General features: G+C 36.0%; 2 protein-coding genes across 3 annotated transcripts in view; one reads left to right on the top strand and one right to left on the bottom strand.

The window, feature by feature from the left end:
* Positions 1-436: 436 nt before the first annotated feature.
* Positions 437-13,335, top strand: LOC137394947 (uncharacterized). Its single transcript, XM_068081722.1, has 5 exons — positions 437-601; positions 3,788-4,030; positions 5,287-5,453; positions 12,185-12,330; positions 12,601-13,335. The coding sequence occupies exons 2-5, from the start codon at positions 3,814-3,816 to the stop codon at positions 13,109-13,111; spliced, it is 1,041 nt and encodes a 346-aa protein (XP_067937823.1). The 5' UTR covers positions 437-601; positions 3,788-3,813; the 3' UTR covers positions 13,112-13,335.
* Positions 13,336-13,417: 82 nt separating this feature from the next.
* The window catches only part of LOC137394945 (uncharacterized), a 59,415-nt gene continuing 47,903 nt past the window's right edge, over positions 13,418-24,929 (bottom strand). The window contains exons 18-19 of one of the 2 annotated variants that reach the window (XM_068081719.1): positions 24,353-24,526; positions 13,418-14,288 (exon numbers count right to left, since the gene is read on the bottom strand). In XM_068081719.1, coding sequence (XP_067937820.1) covers positions 14,136-14,288; positions 24,353-24,526 — 327 coding nt within the window. In that variant the 3' untranslated portion in view covers positions 13,418-14,135. The remainder of the gene's footprint in view (positions 14,289-24,352; positions 24,527-24,929) is intronic. The other variant, XM_068081718.1, reaches the window with a different exon arrangement.

Below are 24,929 nucleotides of genomic sequence, written 5' to 3' on the forward strand. Positions count from 1 at the left end.
CATGAGTTGTTAGGGCCAGAGGCATTTAGTACGAAGTTAGTCAATTAATTCCATTTCTCTGATAAGCTCTCGATGACCCTTTCGCTATTCAACGCCAACAATATTAATTCTTTCACAAAATAGGCTAAGATAACGCAATAAGAATAAAATAACAAACAATCGTCTTCGGTAATTTTAAATTGGCTCGTGTTTAAAGTAGGTTTCATTATAATTTTTTTAAAAGATTTTAGCTTGTAAATAATACTACCATTCAATTGACATGCGTGCCTCCTTTGTTAGACAGCTTCGAACATCAATCAATAAAAGTTAACATTCAGTGCGTTTCGCCAAGTCAGTCGATCAATTATGAGAATAAGGTAGTGCCAGTACATGCATGTGATTATATATATAGACATTTATCATGTTCCAGAGCACTTGCTACGCTCTGGTCCGACAGTGCACATCTATATCAGCTCAGGTATCTTCTCAAGCTCATTAATAAACCACGTCTCATCAAGGGAAGTCTTGGCGTGTGTCCGTCTCTCTCTCTTGTCTCTCTCTGTCAGATACCGTCAAATTTTGTTTTATTTATTTTATGGAACTGACTCTGTCATATCTAGTGGTGAGTAAAATATATTTATATATATATATATAAAGTTAATTTATAGATATGCGGTGGCACTATAGAACTTTTGACGCGCAAGTCATTTGTTTACAAATAACACGGTATTCCACATTTTGTTTATTTAGATATGCAAAACTCGTAGTCAAAAATATTCGACTAAAAGAATAATTTAGAGTTATATTTTCTCAGTATTCTTTTCATAATTTTCTCACCATAATGTGAGGGGGTGCAGCTGTAAAATGGTTAGATATCAACTGAAGTACCTCTGGCTGTGAGCAAGTCCACTACATTTCAGGCAAACAAAGCTATCTTCTCCTTATTGTGCCTAAAAGCATTGAAGTTCACGAAAGGGGGCCGCAGAGTGACTGTGTTTTCTGAAAGCCTAGCCTTAATTCATAGTTGATGCAATTTTGTTACAGCTAGTTGCGTGTGAAGGCTCCGCGACCGGCTGCTGTGTGACTATTTGCATCTTATCTAAAGGCATGGATATAACCAGTAACATAGCTAGCCAATATTTTGTTGTTTTTCTTAGTAAAGTGCAGGCTTGTATTCCCTGGTTGCAAGTTGGGGCAGCAAATGTTAGGCGAGTAGTTATGAACACCTGGGGGTTTGGGGGGCGGTGTAAGCCCCCTAACAGGGTTCGGGGCAGTGTCTCAAAGCTCTGGACCTTTTAAGCATCAAAAACCCTCAATGTATGCATAAATGCAATTAAGTGTAAGCATCAAAATCTACATGAATATATTGTTTATGGTTCATGGAAGGCAAAACTTGTTCTTTATTCAACGAACGATAATAAAATTACGGCATAAAACTCAGGACACTACAGATTTCTGTATGGGACATTGACAGAGCAAGAGCTATTACATTTTTATTGCAATAGCTTTTGTTTTGTTAATGTGTCCATGGCAGAAATCTTTCACAACTGATTCTGTATCTATTTCAACATCTTTATATAATATTAGAAGATTATTTAGACGAACCTTCCCCATTATAGTGCTCCTCAACGATGTTTTGGTTCGGTTATGTTATGATAAGAAAAATGCAAGTTTGGGAGCCTTCTTCACACTGCCACTGTAAGCAATAAAGTTCAGTTTGCAAGTCTTAATAAAGTCTCACAAGATCACTCATTTGGCGAGATCACCACGGAGGCAATATAGAGTGCTAGTAAATTAGTTGTTGAACACTCCAAGTGAATGAGCTTAGACTGTGATTCTTAGTACTTACCAGCCGAAAATCACAAAAAATTGGTCGGCTCAGCCAGCCGGCCGCCCCAGAGAATACGGGCCTAGTAAAGTGAGATCAACCATTTAATTATACTCTGCACTGTTTAAAAGAGCGTAGAATGGTTTGAATCCATTTTAGTGAGAGCTTATGCAGGTTTCTATTTAGGGAGAACTCAGCTGTATCATTTGTATTATGCATTCGAAAGTAGCAAAAACACTCTGTCTTGTGGCATATCAGAACACATCTTACCATGATCTTACCATTCAACTCCTTTAAAGACACTACAGTTAAATGGGGGCAAGTTTACTGTACAACTTTCACAACATGATGAAAAGAGCATTGTTAGAATGCTCACAAGTGGGCTGTCTGAATGTATCTATGCGTTTCTATGTATTTGTGTTTCTCTATGTTTGAGCAAATGGACTTTGTATTTTAGTGATTATGTGTATGCGTTTCATGCCAGAAAAATACGGAGATTTTTGAGGTTTAGATTAAAATAATCGGCAGGTGTTAGCGGAGGGACTTTTCTTAAAAACTGATGTACCCTGAAAAATTGTCCAATCAAGTTCTCCGACGACGCATATTTTTGTCAAGGAACCCTAGGCATTGTCTATAATCCCGTTGAGACGGCCACACACAAGGGATAGTTTAAAGCCAATTACAATGAAGGCAATTATTATGTTAGTACAGATTGTCACACTTTTTATGAGATTACGACATTACTAATTGTAGTGTTCTGTTGTCCTATATAATAGCCGTGACAAAGAAGACAAACGCTATTATATACTTACTGCACACTTACTTCACCAACTTTTTAACTCCGAACACAAAAATATATATTTGCCGTTTTTAAAATCACGACCTTAAAATTTAAAATTTTTTCTCAGAGTATTTGAGTTTTTGCTAAGGAGTTTATCAAAACAAGGTAACAAAAATCGACTTTCAAAAACTTTCTATAGGGATATAATTAGTTAGTCAATGCTGGTCACCACTAGAAGACCGAATAATAATGTCGTTTTGTCATACTTACTGTTATAAGCTAGAACCGTTTTTGGTCAGATTTGGAAGTTATGAACAGGTTGGTCAAATAAGCAATTACCTTAATGAGATGTTTTAAGCAGGTTAACCTAATAATTGATGACTACGTGTAATTATAGAACTCAGCCAACACCAACTTTCAAATACCTCCCAAATGATAAATTTTGTTTCAGTTAGTACAGATGTTTGTCCGTCTATTAAAAAAGTTATAATTTTTTGCACATTCATGACTACTCTCGAGGGAGCCAACTGTCTATAGATATTCAACCGGCTCCACTAAAATTGCGATGATAAATTTCGCTGCATAATTTTGATGCTTAAAAAACTTTTGGTCATGATAAAAGCATCACCATTGTTCCATTACTCACAGCAGCATCAGGGTTTGTTAAATTCTGTAAATAAAACCTGGCCCAACTTGAAAATTCTGATGACCAAAATAGCAATCAAATTGTTTATTATAAATATACATAAACACTAATTATAAAAACAAAAATATGAGCTATGACAAATATTTCATCTTTTTATTTTGCTCTTTACTTAATAGCATGAATTTACTATTCTTGGTTATAGTTATTTGTGTAATGCAGCTGTACAACTACTCATATTTTGGGTAATGTCAGGTGAAGTCGGGTGGCTGTAGTAGAAAACATAAAAATCTTTCCATTTCTTATTTGCTGACTCACAGCCCTGGTAGAATAACATGCATAACATTAATGGAGTGAATACGAATTCTTTATTTCTGTAAACCCAAGGAAGTTGATGTGGATAGAAATTCCTCAAATTACAGCGCATTTATGCCTTTATTTTTTCTTACCACTCCACAACCATGGTTAGACCGCGTAGCAATGTCCACGTGTGTCATTGGTTGTGTAGGTGACACCGCCCAGTTACTCACAGGTGTTCAAACTGTTCATTATTCAGGTGCTGCCAGATTAGATGCTCGGGTTATGATCAGCTCATCCAAGCCTGCTTCAACTCCAAGTTCTGCCATGATACCTTCGCTGCCTGCTGCCTTCTTTTCTCCGACCTATCGCCCTCTAGGCATCCCGTTTAACACTTACGGTGCAATGCTGTGCAACTGGACAGCGATTAACTCTTTTCACGAGGCCCAACAGAAGGTCACACAAGTCGAGACGGAGAGCAAAGCTGACAGCAGTTATCAAGGTACCGTGAGAAACTCTCTTTCCTGACGCATTTTTAAGTGAAGATGATTGCCGAGGCGTTATATCCACTGAGAAAGTATTTATAGCTTGTGACTGGCAATATGGCAATAAATTACAAAACCAACCAACAATTTTATTAATTAATTATATGAAAATTTGAGGTTTTTTTGGTAAAAATAATCAAACTTTAAGAATTATAGCTCTGTATTAAAGTATTATGCGGTGACAGAACGCCTTTCATCTCATCAAAACAATTCTGTCCATTTCTTCAATTAAAGTGATATTATTACAACAATTAAATAATTTTCGACAAATTTCATCAATCAACAAAAACATATTCGCACTAAAAGCATCTGCCCTTTGGTAATTACAAATAGATATGCACTAATTCACCTCCAGAATCTGCTCATTACGCCCTCGGACAGGCTTTTTACCTCAATTGCATAACAGATATAGTGCAATAAATTACACAATTTGCTGTGTTTTAACAAAGATCAGGTAGTTTGAGGCCGCAAAATGAGTGAGCACGCGTCCATCACTCCGCCATTTATCTTCATCGGAAACGAAAAAATGTAAGAAAAGTCTGTGGAAGCTAATCGGATCCAACATCTGGTGCTTAAGAAGCAAAAATTAAAATGTGCTAATTAAAAAGAACAGCCAGTGGTTGTTAATGGTGAATGTAACCAAAATACGAGTACATGTAGGTATGTATTTCTGGTGGGTCTATACTCCAAGCTGTCCGATTGCATGTTTTATACAATAATAACATTGCTGGTAGACAGGTTTTTATCAGTGACAGTTGAGCAAAACCGTTTAAGGTTTAATCATTTAAAATCGTCTTCAGGGTAATACGGGTAAATACAGTAAAAATACTAGCAAGAAGCTGTACTGTTTACCAGTTGAAAAAGTTTTTAATATGTTTAGACTTTGTGAAAGCTGCTGATTTGTTACACATTCTTTTTATCTTGTTTTGTACACTGGCAGACAATTTTCAGGAAATGCTGCCAAATCTTTACATGTGCTGTCAATTGCTTCTGTCTGTTTCATCCTCTATTCTCATCAATTATTCTTTTGATAATACATTGTGATGCATGCCTTGTTTGAACATCCATGTTAGGTATGTTGTTAGACAGCAACCTTTACCTAGTTTAAAATTAGCTGTCGCTGTCATGACAAGTGAAGCAAGTTTATCTGGCCGATAGTCCACTAGCCATGATGTTGTTCTAAGGAGCTAAGAACTCTGTCATCGTATTACAGAGGATTCCGACTCAATGGATGGGGATAAGCGTCGGCGGTCAAGGACTAACTTTACGAGTTGGCAGATGGATGAGTTGGAGAGGGCCTTCAGAGACTGTCACTACCCTGACATATTCAGCAGAGAGTCGATAGCCGTACGACTAAATCTCGTCGAATCTAGGGTTCAGGTGAGTGAAACTTTGGAATGATGCGGCTACCTGTTTTTTTAGAAACTGATAATTAAAGTCATTCTTTACATGAGATGGTGTTACAGCAAAAATCACCTCATCGACAATTCAAAATAAGTTAGTACGGCACGTTTAGAAATAAATTTAGGATTGACGTAAGTCAGAGAACAGGGTTGATTGATGTACTAGCATTGCTCTCTCTGTTCAGAATCACATCGATGTAGTACTTTGAAAGAAGTTTTACTGAGTGAAAGTACACTAATGACATCACACAAGAAGTATTAAAGTGATTTACATGGTTAATACCAGGTTCCTGCTACTCTAACTACTGGTACTCTAACTACTGGTACTCTAACTACTGGTACTCTAGCTACTGGTACTCTAACTACTGGTACTCTAACTACTGGTACTCTAACTACTGGTACTCTAACTACTGGTACTCTAACTACTGGTACTCTAACTACTGGTACTCTAACTACTGGTACTCTAACTACTGGTACTCTAACTGCTGGTACTCTAACTACTGGTACTCTAACTGCTGCTACTCTAACTGCTGGTACTCTAACTACTGGTACTCTAACTACTGGTACTCTAACTACTGGTACTCTAACTACTGGTACTCTAACTGCTGGTACTCTAACTGCTGGTACTCTAACTGCTGGTACTCTAACTACTGGTACTCTAACTACTGGTACTCTAACTGCTGGTACTCTAACTACTGGTACTCTAACTACTGGTACTCTAACTACTGGTACAACTGCTAAATGGTTAGTTGCTTCCACTACATGTCAGATTAATGAGTGACCATAAAAGTTTGCTGTCTATGTTAACACATTCTTGGGTAACCTATTGCCTCTTGGAAGTTTGGTGATTAACATAGAATTAAATTAAATCACAGTTTTCATTCATCAAACCTGTATTCTAGAGCATTGGTTAGCATAGCTAACATCTCTACCTATGCACTCCTACTATGTCAAATAAGATAGCTAACATCTCTACCTATGCACTCCTACTATGTCAAATAAGATAGCTAACATCTCTACCTATGCACTCCTACTATGTCAAATAAGATAGCTAACATCTCTACCTATGCACTCCTATGTCGAATAAGATAGCTAACATCTCTACCTATGCACTCCTATGTCGAATAAGATAGCTAACATCTCTACCTATGCACTCCTATGTCAAATAAGATAGCTAACATCTCTACCTATGCACTCCTATGTCAAATAAGATAGCAAACATGTAGAACAGGTGTTCTTCTTTAATTTGAAGAGCTAATTTTTATCCTTTTGCAAAATATATTGTGAAATTGATTAATTATATTTCTCTCAAGTGCTAGGCTTTGGTTGACTACAACAAACGAACTTTTGTTCAAAGTCTATTACACAATGTTCATTCACAGTTTCATCACCGCTCTCTCATTGGGTCCAACAGCTGCAACAATCTTCTCTTAATCCACGTCCAAGATTCTCTTGTACTTTCCGATACACGACCATGCTCCATAGCGTTAGCCTACTATGCCCTCACGTTTACAACTGACAGGTCCTACTTGAGGACACTTGTTACAACATGCCATATACATGACTCTCTACTTCCTAATGGCAAGGCGCCAAATAGCCCCCCCACCCCCAACATATTACTTCAAATAGTGGGTTTTCCTCATAAAAATGCATGCATGGGCTAAACTTACACGACTATTATAAATAATATGTGAAGGTGTAACAGTTATTAGTAATTTTTATTTTCAGCGAAAATCCTATGTGTAGGCTATTTGGTGATAACAACTGAAAGCTTACATATATACCTTGTTACACCTATTAACTTCATGTTGCTACTAATTATTATACAATCTGGTCCGCCAAAAGAGATATATATATATAATTTATATAAAATAAATTGGTTTTATCGTACTTTTATGTTCAAAACTAATTCTATGACTAAATGATGAATTAGTAAAATTAAAAAATGAAGTAAAATTCAAAGCTAGAAAATAACTCTACGCTAATAGTAATAAATGGAGTAGCTGTTTAGTCAAATTTTTCTTCATTCAGTATCTGGTTGACGGTGTCGCTTGAAAATGAAGACACTGTAATCACGAACAATTCGACTTCCAGACAAGTTTTAGTCACCATATATATTTATAAGCGTGTATAATGAACTATGTTGTAAGTGTGAAGATAAATTTAAGAATTAGCATTGTAAAAAATAATAACGATAATCGGCAAGTGCCTGAGTATTACGAAACTTAATAATGATTTTGTAAGAAAATGTAATTAAAGGCTCAGGATTTAAAGCTTACTTGTACAGATTTACGATAAGTGATTTAGAAATGCAATATTTATAATCATTCCTTAAAAAATTGTCTGAATTCATCTAAAATGTGACATGTGATTTGCTTGCTTTTGTTGTTACCAAACAAAAGTCGACACGCAACAGCCAATATGTTAATATTTCATACGTAAAAAAATTATAATAAAAATAAAAAGAATCATAATAAAAATTAGACGAATGGAATCACTAAAACAATGTTTTCCCAGCTGAGATTTTTTGTCAACGCAGCATCAAGTGCCGATACATTACTGATGAATATTGAAAATGGAGTTTTGTGTCGGCATTCCGATTTTTGAACATAGTAAATATATATTGTAAAATCACACCCAAGTTCAAAACATGTTTTGAATCATAAAGCTAACATAAAATGTGAAAATCAGAATAGTTGGATTGCGGTAAATGAGTCTTGTAAAAAATTGGTAATTTTTATTATTGCAGTTTTTCATCCATATGATACACTACAACCTTGAGCGTCAACTGATATCAGTATTAGTCAAATAGAGGTATGTCATAAGAAATGTACTTCACTGAATGTGTAGTCTTAATCCATAAGCATACTACGCCTCCAAAAGTACGCCTCTAAAATCTGTTGATCAACTTGCAAGTTTTTTTCTCATTCGCTTAGTTATGCCTCTTCAGTTTCAGCATAACTTCTCGAGAAGTCATAACTGACTCGCAACAGTTGCCATCATCAAGAGTGAGTTATGACCTACAAATTATTCCAAATTTTCTGCAAATCCGGTTCATACCAGTCATTTATCATAATAACATCAGATGCCTTCAAGGCACGCACATTGCCGCAACAGGAACCTTGGTTGCACGCTATAAATGTCTTTATATGCCAACTTTGCAGATTATCTTCAAATTAGGTGATTTTTTCTTACCTGAGCATTTGCTTGACCAAGTTTTAATCTTTATCACGTGTAAACATAGAATATATAGATCTGTTAATTATCATTGTACTAGTGAGTCTTAGTTTGTATGTAACGGTTTTTTTTTCTGAACAATAGCGCTTGTTTACCACCAACTCCAATCTTCTCATCGTATTTTAGCAAAAGCTGGCGACTGTATAATTTTATGTACAAAAATTCGTGCTCAATTATAAAAGCTTGATTATTATGATAAGTTATTACTAAATTATTATTATTATTAAATTTATCATTATCTTTCGCACAATTATAAATACGCATCTAGTATACAAGCGCTGATAAAACGTGTTTCATAAACACCTGGTGTATCTCCTATTAGTAATCTATTTGCTTCTTTGAAAGCGTTTACCACTCGCGTGTTACACAGTTATGGGAAGCATGCCAGAAAGTGTTACCAATTCGACGTAACATTAATTTTCATGTTTGCTACCAAACCAACAAATTTAAATCAAGCTATCTGCATAATTAATTATCTATATGCATGACATTTATTATACAGTTGAAACGGTCAGCGGTTTACGACGTTTCTATTCAAAATATAAGTTTTACATAATATCAACAGTTTCTGTTGTAGAATTTTATGAGGTTAGATCAGCAGTTTGAAAAAAACATCTCTAATTACAGAAGTTCAAAGCTTTACTAGCTGTCAGTTTAACAAAATATCAGGCAATCTTGAAAGTCAAGGTCGAATGATCAAGTGGCGAGCGAACTTGTTTGTGTCTAATTAGGAGAATTTAATCTGCTAGTATTATTAAATTGTTGTGTAAGATTTGGTTGGTGTTTGTTCGCTGCACACACCTCAGCCGCAGGCGCCATTGCTATAGGCTACAGATGACATGAAATGTCCACAATTACTTCGTTTGCTTGGGTGTCTATTTAATCGCTATGTAGAAAGTTATATTCGTCAAATGTTGAATTCCTGCGTTGGCGAGAATTGTCCTAAATACTGTACCGTATACCATTTAAAATATTTAGCTGAAAGTGAAGAGTAAACACCAAACACACGGCGAACAAAGTTTGATGCGAACTGATTGCACCGACATATACGACAATCAATTGCCAATTACGTGACACTCAAGTGATTAGATCTCTGAACTACTTCATCAGTTGTCATTAAATGAACCTTTGAAGCTGCTATTCTTCATTAATCTGAAGAAAATTATTATATTTATAAATTTCATTCGCTAAAAGCTTCATGTTGTGATTGCAACAGATGAATTTGCGTTTCCATAATGGCGATTAATTAACTAGCAAACGATTTTGCTGAATAAATCAAGTCCAAGAATATCAGCACTATTCCTACATCTTTGAGATAGTTATTATGCGTATTGACTTCACGGAATTTATTAAAAGGTCTCATTATGTTTAGATTGGATGCACAAGGAGAATTGACAGTATTTAATGATAAACCAAACAGTATTTAACACTACATAAACTAGCATTGAGGGCAGCAGTAAATTAACTTGGTCTCCGAGTGCAAAACTCTGTCTGGCCTCTAAAATCTGAGTTCAATGGTACGATATGAAATGATCAATAAAAATGACTTTATTTATATAATTGGTGTTTGTGTTGGGAAAATGTGTGAGTTATTGTTTAAAGTCATGCATGTTTACACAGCAAATTTTTGATGAAAGAGGTCGGAAGAAAGCAATGATTGATAGTAAGTACAAGCTTGTCAAGTTACGGCAAACGAGTGCAATAAGCGCAGTGCAGAGGACACATTCCGCCATAACCTAGCCTGTAAGATCCAACCTTACCGCATTACATATAAATACTTATTAGTAACCCCCATGCCAACAATTCTCAATTTTACAAATTTGTTAAATTTTTTTCTGTTACCTTGTATAAAATTTTATTATTATGTTCCGCTCTGTTTTACCAGTGATGACATAGAAATGACCCTGCAAAGCAGGACCACCTTAAAACAGAACTAATATGTGTCATTTTCACCTTGCTAAGGAATATAGTAACACTCATCAATGTTGAATAATTTTTATGTTAACCTTATATTAACATTGATTAGGGCCAGATAAGCTACGTAGCTACAAGTTATATTATATGATAAGAATGTTGTTTTTCGTATTTCTATAAGTGTCAGTGCACCAAATGATTGCTTAGTAATGAAAGCGAATGCGTGTGATGACCAACTCCTTGATAAGGCTGAATAAAGCTAATCATCACGTCTTTAATGCGCCCTAAAAGTAAATTTTCGGGATTTTCAATGCGGACCAATTTAATGCACAAAAACTAAACGTAATAAAAAAGCTATCGCTTTGCACATTTGATAGAACCTTGCTAATGCTGCGCGCTTCCTTGTGAAATATAATTCTTATTCATTACAACTGTATTATTAATTTATACATTTATATTATGAGCAAACGCTTGAGAATTAAATGTATTTATATTATGCATAAATACTTGAGCACTGAAAAGCAATTGATGCTAGGAGAGTTGACAATGAGCTATGTTCATGACTATATTATGCGCTTTTCCATAGCGCTTAAAAGGCTCTGGGAAAAAATTGATATTCTACACGAGTTGAAGCCATTAAGTCATTGAAGGCTAAGTGGAATGCTCTTAGCTCCACTCAAGTTCTTGTTATCACTTTCATTTATAGATTTACGCGCCATTATGCTCTTTGTTTTCACATTTTCAATGAATGCATTAATTAAAATACTAAACGTTTAATTGATTGAAACAGATACAAGTGTATATTTATGGCTGAAAAACCTGCCAGCTCTATTCACAGATATTGCGTATTATGTTTCAATTAAAATTCAAGAATGACACTATCGGATATGTCTGCTCCGTGCAATTCAAGTCATTGTTTGAGCTGTTATAAGACCATCAAACCTTTTATATATGCGGATATGCTTTAATTTCACAGGGAAAACTGTCAATAAACAGTAATCAACTTTTAATAAGATGAAACAAGCACTCCATACGCAAGTCATTAGAAGTTCAACTCATGGATCACCGTATGGGATGCATAGGTCTTAGACGACTGAGAACTGTTGAGAGATATTATAGGTGTAATAATCCTTTTTACTTAATTACTAAAATACAACACAGCCTTCAAGTAGCTTGCACTGGTTTTAAAAACCAAAAAGTAATAAATGCATGTCCAAAAAACCTTCCCTGAACCTGCTAATGAAAATGCCTTTGGTAAGCCATGTCCTTCACTTTGTACATACGTCTTTTGATTTTAAAACATTTTACCACATTCTATTAAAGTTAGCAATGCAATATAAAAAGTTGATGAGGAGGCTGCGTATAAGAGTTCAATCACAAATTACTATGACTTTCCATTTAAATGCTGATAAATGGGCACAGAATGAGAATGCATAAGGGTTTATCCACTTATTTATTGCTTATAATAATTTAAGATTTGCTGCATGATAGAAAACTCTGAAAACAACAAAACCTATCTAACTCAGAAGTTTGACAAAAAACCTATTGATTTGCCAGGTTTGGTTCCAAAATAGACGAGCAAAGTGGAGAAAAAAGGAGAATACAAGAAAGGGACCAGGCCGTCCAGCCCACAATGCACAGCCACAGAGCTGCAGTGGAGAACCTATACACCCAGAAGAAATGAAAATTCGAGAGCTCGAAAGGTGAGATCTCTTAATTAAAATTCATTTTTATCACACCGCAAGAGTTAGAACAAAGGTAGATTTATTGCAGTCTCACAGAGAATCTACCATAAATGCCACATATACCGGGCATTGTGGGTTTCCTGCGATTGAGCAATCACTATGAGAGATTAAAGAGTTCATCCAAACTCTTCCCTTGCGCAAGCTCCTCTCATTCATTATCTAGTTTTTGCTATGCTTTACTGCAATTTAATGGAGTCTATAGTACAATTTAATGTTTTTTTGCTTTAGAGCTGAAAGGAAAAAACGGCGGCAAGAAGAACGCCAAGGGAGAAAATTGAATACGAGCAAAGCGGCAAAACCCTCTTTGGTAAAAGAAGACAATCAGCAAAAACCATCAGCTGATGCGCAGCAGTGTAAAACATCTTCAACAAATCGAACCTCGAGTTTCAATCCATCAACTGAAATGAGCATAAGCCGAAAGACCTCCAATTCATCGTTCACTATTGACAATCTGCTTCAGATTCCGAGTGTACCAAAAATCGCTGAAACGACAAACAAGCTGATGCTTGAGAATCTGTCGAGCCCTATCGCAATATGGCCAAGACTCCTTAACCACAATACTCATTCCGTTACACAGCCAATGGGATTCATCGTATCTCAGCAAGAACAGCCAAAATTGTCAGCAAATAGAAATGTGAAAATGGAAGAAGCAAATCTTAGCCCGAGTACAATATCTGAGCTAGGGGATGATATCAGTAACCAAAACATGGACTCTAAAGACTTAATAGATGTCGTTTAATTGAATCAGTTTTCTGTAAGATACTAAGTTTTTAGCGTATTGTTGTATCTTTGTACAAAAATGAAAAGTAACTTATTAATATATAAGAATAGTTATATTTATTAATGGTTAACATATTTTTATATAGAATAAACTGTTGTATTCAAAATATTTGATGTTACTAGTTTTCTTCTATAATACTCGTGCATAAATATAATCAAACACTCATCAAATTTCGAAGTTATATCATCACGGATAATTACGATAAAATTTTAAATTAAAACAAAGCTGGTTTAGGAGGCTTCAGACAATACTAGAAGTCCTATTACCGAGGAAAGAATTCTCACTGCTGAGCTGTCACTATAATTTTATAGGCGCTTTCGCACATTTTGGTAAAAGATTTGAGCATAAGAACATAAAAATTTTCAGGTCAGACTATCATATATTAAAGAATATGAAATAATAGAGAAAGAGATATACGGACAGATGAAATCACATTTCATGTCGTAGCAAATCATATTATAGTTACTCAAAAGATAAGCTAAAATAAATACACCACCCATAATAAGTAACCTATATAGCGAAAGCAGGCCCAATTGTCTCCTCAAGAGTTCAGCCAATCATATCACCCACAGTTCTACACATACGCTTCCTCTGTCAGCACAACTGCTTATACCAAAGGAAATGCACAACTTTCCAAGTTATAAGCTAGTTTGTATAAAAACATGAGGTAATATTGAGCCTTGCACGATCATAGTCAGCATTTGGTAATCAGCATGTGATGCAAGGGGACACACTGATAAAAAAAGCACCGCGTAATGTGTAGGCATAACTGACTGGAGTGGAGGTCAGTCTCAGGTCAACAAAGATGCATGACTCAATTCCTATGCCACATAATCCATATTATGTATGCGCTTATTAATTACAGTTATACTTTAATCACAAACTGTTGTCACCCAGTGCAATCGGCGTCATACCGACAATGTCAGTCAGAAGCAACTGATGTTGGCAGTGTGAATGCTTTTATGAAGACAACAGGAAATCATCACTCCAAGATATGGAATATAAGTTCAAGGACAAGCAGAGAGTCTGTTATGGCAGAGGCAGCGCTGTGCAGTACAGGTACAAGTTCACCATCCAAAGAGTTCATGACCTCTGCTGTCAGTCTACTACCCATAGATCCGCTGATGTACTCGACCTGTGAATACGACAAGTGATTTTGACATTTTCAGTTTGTATTTAAACAAAACTAAAATAACCTTGCATTATAAACGGAAAAAGATATTTTAGTTTAAATTTCTTGATCGCTTCATCAAACAATTTTTTTACCGGCTACTTTTTCGAAACCAAGAAAAAAAATGGAAAAACATAGGCGGGCATGACAAAGGGCAGCATACATAGGCTTTTGGAACAATTTCACAACACATTTCCATCAAAATATAATGTGAAGTGAAATGAGACATTAATCATAAACATTAATAAACCCAAGCGATCACACTATCTCCGGATTCTACGGAATATGCATGGCCAGCGTACTGCAAATCTCCTGCTTCAAATATCAATAGCATATGTCAAGTTGCACTCAGTGGCTGGCAGAAAAGAATCATAAATACACAGTTGAAAAGCAACAGGGCGACAGCGAATCAAAAGTGAAATGAGAAAATAGAACAACTTCTTTTGCATACAAAATTCTGAGTGTATGTTTTTTCAGCCAACATATACCCATGATCCAAGTTTGAATATTTCCCTGCTATTCAATTTAGCTACCATTCAGATGTCAACCTTTCGATTTTACTTCTAGCCACAAGGTTTTCTCACAAGCTGACAATTGTTGACAATAATCGCAACATAATTTAATAGCAAGGCAATATAAAGCGCTTAAAAGGAGTGACAGCTAGAAAAGCTGATAATCTATTAAAATGTTTGTGGGCAGACAACTCCGTTGTACTCGGAGTTACCTATGTACTGTACATGCGATACTCAATATACCAACAGGGGTAGCATATATTGTTTATCGTGTCTCCCTAAACCTTGTCCATAATTAGCGAGTAACAAATGACTGCATCAATCAGTGTTCAACTGTCCAGTGTTTTATTTTAAAACTGACTCGTTTTTGATGCACTATTAAAGAACTCATGCCTGCATCCTTTGCTTCCATCCCTCTACATACAAAGATGTCATATGCTAATATGTAGGAGAATGACACGATTTGACTATATGTTAATTCAACAAGCACTGACTGCAAAATATGGAGAATCTCCAGCGATTAGCTCAGTCAAGGAATTACTGTAACATTAAATACTTAAAATATACCTTTGAAGCTTATTGTAGTAATTTAATTATCGTTCACATGCCATGAGAATATCGCTAGCACCGAGGCTTCTAAACCAATTAAGGTGCTGGCATCTAGCAGGTTACTAAAACCCATCCATCTTTTCTCATTTATCAATAAGAATCCTGTAAATATGTTCATTCGCAGAGAACTATGCAAACCGTCTTTCAACATCGTCAGAAATTTCTTTTAAATACGGCGCTAAAAGGACTAATCTATCCCAGTAATCTACTAAAAGGTGAAAGAAAACAACAGCACTTGATGACGGGAATACATAACTCACTTTATTTTTAACCTAAACCAAAGGACGAAAAAATATAATTTTTTAAAGCCTGTGAAATACACCTTCACTACGTACACTGATTTAACAATCGTTCATAAGAGTACGTCTCAACTGAGAGAAGGCCATGCCATACACATGGATGAAATGAGATGACAGGTAGAGTAGATACTAGCTGTGGCTACACGCGCGCTGACATTACGAAACAAGGTGAGATAGAGTGACCAATGGTGATTGACCTGAGTCAGGTGAAGGCCATGAGGTCATTGTTAGATTTTCCAGAGCCATTAGTGACGTATAGTCAGTGTATTTATTATATAACATAGCGCATCAACAATTGAAGATAGTGATTAATGACTTTTGTGTGGCTAATTGTATTACTATATGTTTGCTCAAATTATTATTTTAAAACCAAAATCACACTTATAGAATTATAAGCTATTATCCCTAAAAACAGAAAAGTACACAAACCGTAAAACCTGTATTTGAACGACACCTTTATTTTAACGCAACTTCTAATAGAACGCCACTATAGATGAAGGATTGGAAAGTACGTCACACATTAATTGAACGCCACCTCTATTTGACCACCACTTTGACATTTTTTTTATCTTAACGAACACATAATAGAAAGTGATCAGTAGAAAAGTGTCCACATTTCAGTACTAATAATGAATTGGTTACAGCGATAACAATTAATTCTTTCGTTGTTGCTGCAGCGGTTGCCACGATTTTAGTGACGGTGTATCTGAAAAAAATCGATGGTCACAATCATAAGAACTAAGCTCTGATTTGAAGTTACCAAGGTCTAAATCATATCCATTGTTTCAGATTCGCCCAATGTGTGGTTAACAATCTTACCTGAAGACTTTACAGCATTTCGATGAACGATGAGAATACTCTTCAAGAACATCGTACTTGTACGATACCACAGCACAGGTACGATGACACTGTATCAATAGCAGCCATTGTTATGGCGTATTCTAACTTTAAAATGTCTTTAAAAATTAAAAACATTATGTCCGTTTTCTAACTCTAAATCTTTACATTTTTTTTCAGAAAACCATTGAAATCAACACAATCAAAATATTTAAAAACAGCACTAGGGTAATATTTTATAATCAATGTAGTGCTTTGTTTAACTAGGTCTGATACTTCAACGTATATGAAAAACGTTTTAGAAAAATAGAGATTTACGGTATTTTGGGTTCACAACACAAATCAAGTTAAAATAGAAAACTGGCGTTTAACAGAACTAAATACCTCAAGTACTATCTGAAAGGTTTCATGAATAAGTTTAACTAAAACTAGTGGCTTTTACACTATATATCTCTTACAAATGTAAAAATCTCTGTCCATATATAAATAAATTTTTGTGTAAAGCCCTGTTGTTACCATTGTTCGAATGCAAATCTTTGAAAAAAATAGTTTGCGCGGAGAACGAATAAATTGGAATCAAGATTGTTCGTTAGAATAAACTATTTCAGCCAATCACACAAGTGCTGGTTCTATTTCTTCCAACATAGACCAACGTGTTCATGTCGACCAGATGAATCCACATGGCGTAGCTAATTCATTGGCAAAGCAGGAGACGCACGCCCTCGGTGTGTATAGCGAAGCCTTGGGACCAACATGACCCTTAAATGATACTTTTTAGGTCTGTGCATTACTAGCACAAGCTAGAAATAATCTACTACAAATGTATTCGAATATAATTGAACAATCAGTACAGCATTCGGGTTGCGTAGGAGAGCAGTGATCTTGTCAATTTTTTTTTAATTCTTCGTCTTTCATTCTAAATGCAAATTGCTACACTGCTCATAGAGTTCAATTGTCCTTAATGTGCGATGAATTTCTAAACGGATAGACCAATGTGCATTTTAATTAAAAATGAAAGTTCTAAGATTACCAATTGGGCCCCCACATTACGTGGAGTTGTCCCACTGTTCCACATTGAATAAGCCGCAGGTAATACATAGAGCTCTGGCAGTCTGCTCTTATAACTTTTCCATCACGCGAGGATTTTGTCATGCCATGGAACACCACTCTTATTATACTGGTAATAAGAATTATTCTATTAGTTTTGGAATAAGATCAATTAGCGCAGGTGACTAATTCTGAACTTTTGTAAAAATCACTTACATTTGCGATTCATTTTCTCACAGAATACCACAACTCAAAACTTTAGAAAGTTGTACAAAATATATTAAATGAGTTATGTTATACCTATTTTAAACCTCTTCCATGAAACTGGATCAGCTAAAATATGTTTCCCCATGCATAGAGCCTAGCTAAAATAGCTAGGCTCTACGCATGGGGAGACAATAAATAATATCAAATAATTACAGATGGTTGTTTGACCTGCTACCTTGGCATTGTGAACCATAGGAAATGAAGCACTCCTTAACATCTATTAATCAAACATTGACTAGACGAATCACATTATTGCAGTGACTCTGCAGACAATAGTTTAAAAGTGTTTCCTTAAGCAAACCTACTGTGAAGATAATTAGCAAATTATAACTAGGAACTTGCGCAATGTGACGAGACCGACAATAAATTAATTAAACTATCCTATAATTGAATAACTTGATAATTACAATAAATAATTATGATTTATAGAACGAACAAAGTGACAGATACACCTGTTGGTATTGCGAGTTTGAAATACAGAGAAAAGCTAAACAGTGGCGCGTGTGTGCAGCCTTGTGGTGAGCACAACTCCATATGCGAACAGAAGACGCTTGAGTAAGCATTGGTCTATGAGAAAAAAACAACAGAAGTTACAGCCACACAGTAGTTTGATTGTAAAATGTAACAGAACCAAAAGGTTAATAGAAACACTACTTGTATCTGGTTGTGTTTAGCAGTGACCAAAAGAATGAGAAACAATGAACTTATAATGTTGTTGGAAGGAATAACGTGGTTTACCAAACCAGAATTTAATGTGTGACATTGATTTATGACAAAGATTTGTTAAGATGGATGAGCTGACGTGACTTTATCAATAGAGTTGGTGATGAGGTGTGAAAATGAAGTAAAACAGGATATGCAACAGAATCTTTTGAAAAAAATAAGCCCTGAGCATAAAATCTACAAAACAATAATATATAACGATTGTAGACTAGAAGTGCCTAAATACGGAATGGTAAAGAATCTTTAATTTTCACTATTTTACCATCAATATTAGTGTCTCTCATAACTTATGCGATGCTTCATCTAGGCATCTCTAAAGCAGCGAGTAATCGAAATTGATAACATTTAAAGCGGGGAGATGCGTAGATTGTGCGCAGGGCAACAACTGTATGTAGAAAACACAGTAAACAAACCAATAAATGTTGCCAATTAATGGTAGTGCAATACTATTAACAGTGTGTTTGACAGATTAGGTATTGGTTTGTGGTTTAATTTATAAGTTAAAAAAACAAATTTAAATATTTTCAAGTAAGCAGCTGGCAGGCAAACAACGGAAAAAGATTTAGTTGAGATTAGTGCCTAGTTTGATTGTTTTACTTTTTCTCAATCCTATTCGTGCTAGTATTCATCACCCCATATCCACGAGTCACTGTTGCATTCGATATGTGATGAATGTTGACAAGTGCTGAACATACCGACACCAGCTGAATGTTGACAAGTAGTGAATGCACTGACACCTGCTAAATATTATCAGGTACTAAATGTACTGACACCTGCTGAATGTTGACAAGTAATAAATGCAATGACACCAGCTATATATTATCAAGTACCGTACTAAATGTGCTGATACCCGCTGAATGTTGTCAAATACTGAATGTACTGACACCTGCCGAATGTTGACAAGTATTAAATGCACTGACACCCAAAGGACAGTAACAAGTATTGAATGGACTGACACCAGCTGAATACGACAATCTTCTGTTAACACAATGACCAGATGACAATTCAGGGTTAATTTGAAATGCTGCTTGATTACATACAATACAGCGACAAGTTCTCCAATTTTTTATAATGGTAATTTATCCTCGGAGGTGATAGTAACTACTCCTCCATCAGTTGGAGGTGATGGTAACTACTCCTCCAGCAGTCGGAGGTGATGGTAACTACTCCTCCAGCAGTCGGAGGTGATGGTAAGTATTCCTCCAGCAGTAGGAGGTGATGGTAACTATTCCTCCATCAGTCGGAGGTGATGGTAAGTATTCCTCCAGCAGTAGGAGGTGATGGTAACTATTCCTCCATCAGTCGGAGGTGATGGTAAGTATTCCTCCAGCAGTCGGAGGTGATGGTAACTACTCCTCCAGCAATAGGAGGTGATAGTAATTACTCCTCCAGCAATAGGAGGTGATGGTAACTACTTCTCCAGCAGTAGGAAGTGATGGTTAGTATCCCTCCAGCAGTAGGAGGTGATGGTAACTACTTCTCCAGCAGTAGGATGTGATGGTAACTACTCCTCCAGCAGTAGGAGGTGATGGTAACTATTCCTCCATCAGTCGGAGGTGATGGTAAATATTCCTCCAGCAGTCGGAGGTGATGGTAACTACTCCTCCAGCAATAGGAGGTGATAGTAATTACTCCTCCAGCAATAGGAGGTGATAGTAACTACTCCTCCAGCAGTAGGAGGTGATGGTAATTACTCTTCCAGCAGTCGGAGGTGATGGTAAGTATTCCTCCAGCAGTCGGATGTGATGGTAATTACTCCTCCAGCAGTAGGAGGTGATAGTAACTACTCCTCCAGCAGTAGGAGGTGATGGTAATTACTCCTCCAGCAATAGGAGGTGATGGTAATTACTCTTCCAGCAGTAGGATGTGATGGTAACTACTCCTCCAGCAGTCGGAGGTGATGGTAACTACTCTTCCAGCAGTCGGAGGTGATGGTAATTACTCCTCCAGCAATAGGAGGTGATGGTAACTACTCTTCCAGCAGTAGGATGTGATGGTAACTATTCCTCCAGCAGTAGGAGGTGATAGTAACTACTCCTCCAGCAGTAGGATGTGATGGTAACTACTCCTCCAGCAGTCGGAGGTGATGGTAACTACTCTTCCAGCAGTCGGAGGTGATGGTAATTACTCCTCCAGCAATAGGAGGTGATGGTAATTACTCTTCCAGCAGTAGGATGTGATGGTAACTACTCCTCCAGCAGTCGGAGGTGATGGTAACTACTCTTCCAGCAGTCGGAGGTGATGGTAATTACTCCTCCAGCAATAGGAGGTGATGGTAACTACTCTTCCAGCAGTAGGATGTGATGGTAACTACTCCTCCAGCAGTCGGAGGTGATGGTAACTATTCCTCCAGCAGTAGGAGGTGATGGTAACTACTCCTCCAGCAGTTGGAGATGTAAAACAAGAATTGCACTCACTTTCCAGCAAATTTTTTTTTCAGATTTATATTCATGTTGACACAACCTTTAGACCTACCTCCAACAGATATGCTTTCAATTGCAGCATATCTGTTGGAGAAAGGTCGGTCACTATCTGTCACTCAAGCAACTGCATAACTTAGATTTGTCATCCTTGTGAAAATTTTCATGACTTCGATAGCAACTTTTTACAAGCGTTCTCAAATGCAAAGATCTATCAAAGATGTAAATAGATCTGAAGGTCTCACCGAATTTTAGAGAACGCTGTATACGGCAAGAACTGATCAACCCTTCCTCCCGCCTACACAATGCTAGAAGTAAATTAAACCTTTTCATAATAAACATATATTTTTATTGTTCAAATGAATAGACAAATAGGCGACATGTATTCTCTTTATCTGGTTGGCAGACCAATTTACAGGGATAAGCAGCCACAGACCCTACATTACATGATCAGATTCCCTTGAACATAGCTCACTGCTCATTGAAATCATCCGACTTAACTCGGAAAATAATTAACTGGTTAAATTAGCTTCTTTGAATCCAAAAATCTTTGGCTCCACCTATTTTAACTTCTTGGAAGGCTTCAGAAAATAGTGCAAGTGTAAAGAGTTGCATATATTGATAAGGGTATACGTAAAACACATTAAAAAAAGGATTGTTTTTTTCTTCATAATCTCAGCTGTCTAATGCGTACGTCAGCATACACCTATTTCACTTCACAATATTTCCCTACAACATGCTGCCTGATTGTTTGTTATGTCTGACTCCGAAACAAGTTTATCCATGAGTTGTGATATCCGTGTCACCTTATGCCTTATTAATGTCACAAAGTAGGTACAAATTGATGTCATACTATTATTATTTTGAAGGAAATGAACCATATAATATTTAATTTTTATTAAAACTATGGTTACCATGCTATCTACTAGAAACCAACTGGTGGCTCTGATTGCTATCATTATAATGATATAATGAATAAGTGTTGGGTTGCAATAAATAAAATATTTAAATAAACAAGTCATGTGTAAAATGTGGCCCCTATGACCGAGAAAACAGACAGAAGCGTTGAAACTTGCGATGAGAGTAAATACATCCAAAGAAGATGAGCATAATATAATATAAACAAGTATTCTGGCTAGTACAGACATACAGACAGACAGACCAATCAAGTGCCGAAGTCAATAATAACCAAACAAACCGGATTGATCATGGCAATACGTATATGGCACTTAGACCATGGTTGTGTAAGTAACTGTAGCTATTGCGACACTCAGAATTAAACCTATGCGCAATCAGTTTTTACTCTTCAATTTCTATTCAGGCGTTGTTTGATGACACGTAATGACAACTTTTAGAACCCAAATGAAAATGACATTGCCTTTTGAGTTGACTAACCAATAGGAATAGATTACAAGATAAATTAAGTAAAACTATTAGCTTGTTGTCAAGTGATTACTATTTTAATCTCTTCGCAAGTTTCAGTATAGATGAAGATCTCAAAATTTGTCTTCAAGTAGAATATGATATCTCTGTAACAAATCTGAGCTTATAAGCCATGAAGCAGATACTATTCCACTGCCAATAGAAGATTATTTTTAGCATGTTCTCCTATGGCTCAGTTGATGGATGATAAACACATCTCTTTTCAATCTATTTTATTGTCACAAGACAAGTTCAACTCGCTTCCCGATGACAATTCCTCTCAAAAATCAGAAGCTCAAGAAAAGCTAAATCTTGTAACAGTGTTGAACACCACTCAAGTTCTTACAGTATACAGTTTAAAATTTGAGTTTCCTGGTGTGACTGAGTCAGCACATTTTAATGTAAGTTTATCCATACTATCAAGTATGTCATAAGTTGCAGAAGAACAGTTTTATCTCAGTTTTTCCTTGACATGAAAAGTAGGGTGAGTCATATTTTTACTATTTTGAGGGTGACTTAACCAATAGAACTGTCAGTATAGAATCCTAGTTACGAAGTTTATGTAAGCGAGGTCACGCAAGGTTTACGTAAAGCATGAATATTATCAGAGCTTGAAAGCTTAGAAAAATACAATATTACAATTTATTAAAAGACTTGTTAACAAAATAACTAGTTATTAATAAACTGTGTTAGCGACAGTATTTAAACTGAATAAATCTACTTTCTTTTTGTATTTGACCTCTACGCTGAATGTTTTTACTCTTACCAAAACTGGTAACTTTGGCCAGAAAACAAACTGTTCACCAATGTAAATCTGCTACAGTATATACAATGATAGAAAGTTATTCGATGTGAATGGTAAGCTATCTCGCAGCACTTGTGAGAAAAAACGACATATTAAATCTATCCTTTGTTTTTTGTGACGTCATTTTATCGTTGTCGGCCATCTTTATAGACAATTTTATTGTTAAAAACATGAAGCTTTTGCAATGAAATTTTGAAAACGATGCTTTTGTTTACAATTTTTTTATTATAGTATCAAAACAACACCAAAAAGCACTATTAAATAAAAGAAAAACGATCGTTTTCTACAAATATGGCGACCTTGCTGTCTAGAAAAAATGAACAAATTGTTGTAAATGGACGTCGAATATGTGCATTCCCCATGAACTGATTATACAATTACCGCAATCATAGTCTATAAAACCAGTGAAGCTGATCAGAAAAAGGAGACAAGTTGTTGATGCAAACTAATAATATTACAGCTACGATACAGCCAACAAATTAATAAGTCTAGTTTTTTCTTTTTCTATTGCCAAAGGGTGAGTTTGGGAAGATCTTGGAACGGATTAGGTAATTTACACGTATTTTACTGTTCTTATAACCTAAAATCCGTATTCGTTCTAGAAACGTAAAAACGTTTCTGGAACGGATTATTTACATTGCAGAAGCTTCTACTGTAGTCTACTCATGTGATCTTACTAAGTTCCTCTATTTCTCTTTCAACAGCTATGTGTGTGTATCATTATATACAAATACAAAATTAAACAAGCATCATTATAAACATTTATTAGTTTTTCTTATGAACAATTCAGTCAAAGCAAACACAAGGGCTGTCCAGTTGTGAGTAAACCTGTAAACAGTCTATAATGAAATTTGGAAAGTTTGTAGGTCGAGGATAATTTATTGCAACTATTTGAAAGTATGCCTTGTGATGTTTAAATGTCGTTTTCAATAAATTAATTCTATCTACTATTCATAGAATGCTTAAGCAACAATTCAACTTTTAGAGCTGTAAAATGCATGCTATTTACTTGGAGAAGCTAGCGCCTACTTGTAAATATTACAAGTTAAGCATTTCAGCGGTAAAGTGATACGACGAATCTGCTCACCTGCTCGGGACCAAGGGTAACTCGAAGGGCGACCTTCTTCATGCCCTGCTGGTAGAGGAGTGAAAGGAAGGGAGCTAGAGCGCAGCAGGTTGAGTTGGCTACCGTTTCACTAAACTGAGTGATCTCTGTCGCGTCGACTGTCAGACGTGACTCGTCAACTTGCACAAAGAATACCTAAATGATAACGCATATACAGAAATAAAAAACAAAGAAACAATCAGATTTTCTGAGAACATCTCCATCTACAATCTTCAGTTTTAAAGGTTGACTTAAAACAAAATTTACATTACAGGTATTTGATGTCGAAAGGCTCACCATGTCTTACTCTGCTGTGTTGCAGGTGCAAAATATGTGGAAATGTGATTACAAGCTCTTAAAAGCTCAAAACGAACAGTTAATCGCAGCCATCCCGAACACGGGCGTAGGTTAGAATCTCTCTTGAAACGGCTCAAATGTGACGTAGTTGAACACAATGTGCTTTTGTTCACACTTTCACGCAACTTCATTCATCAAAATAGTTTCACAAATAAACTTCACGCATTCAATAAAACCATGTCTATTGTTTTTACGCGTCTAT

Source organism: Watersipora subatra, chromosome 4 (assembly GCF_963576615.1).
Source record: "Watersipora subatra chromosome 4, tzWatSuba1.1, whole genome shotgun sequence".
NCBI classification, from domain to species: Eukaryota; Metazoa; Bryozoa; class Gymnolaemata; order Cheilostomatida; family Watersiporidae; genus Watersipora; species Watersipora subatra.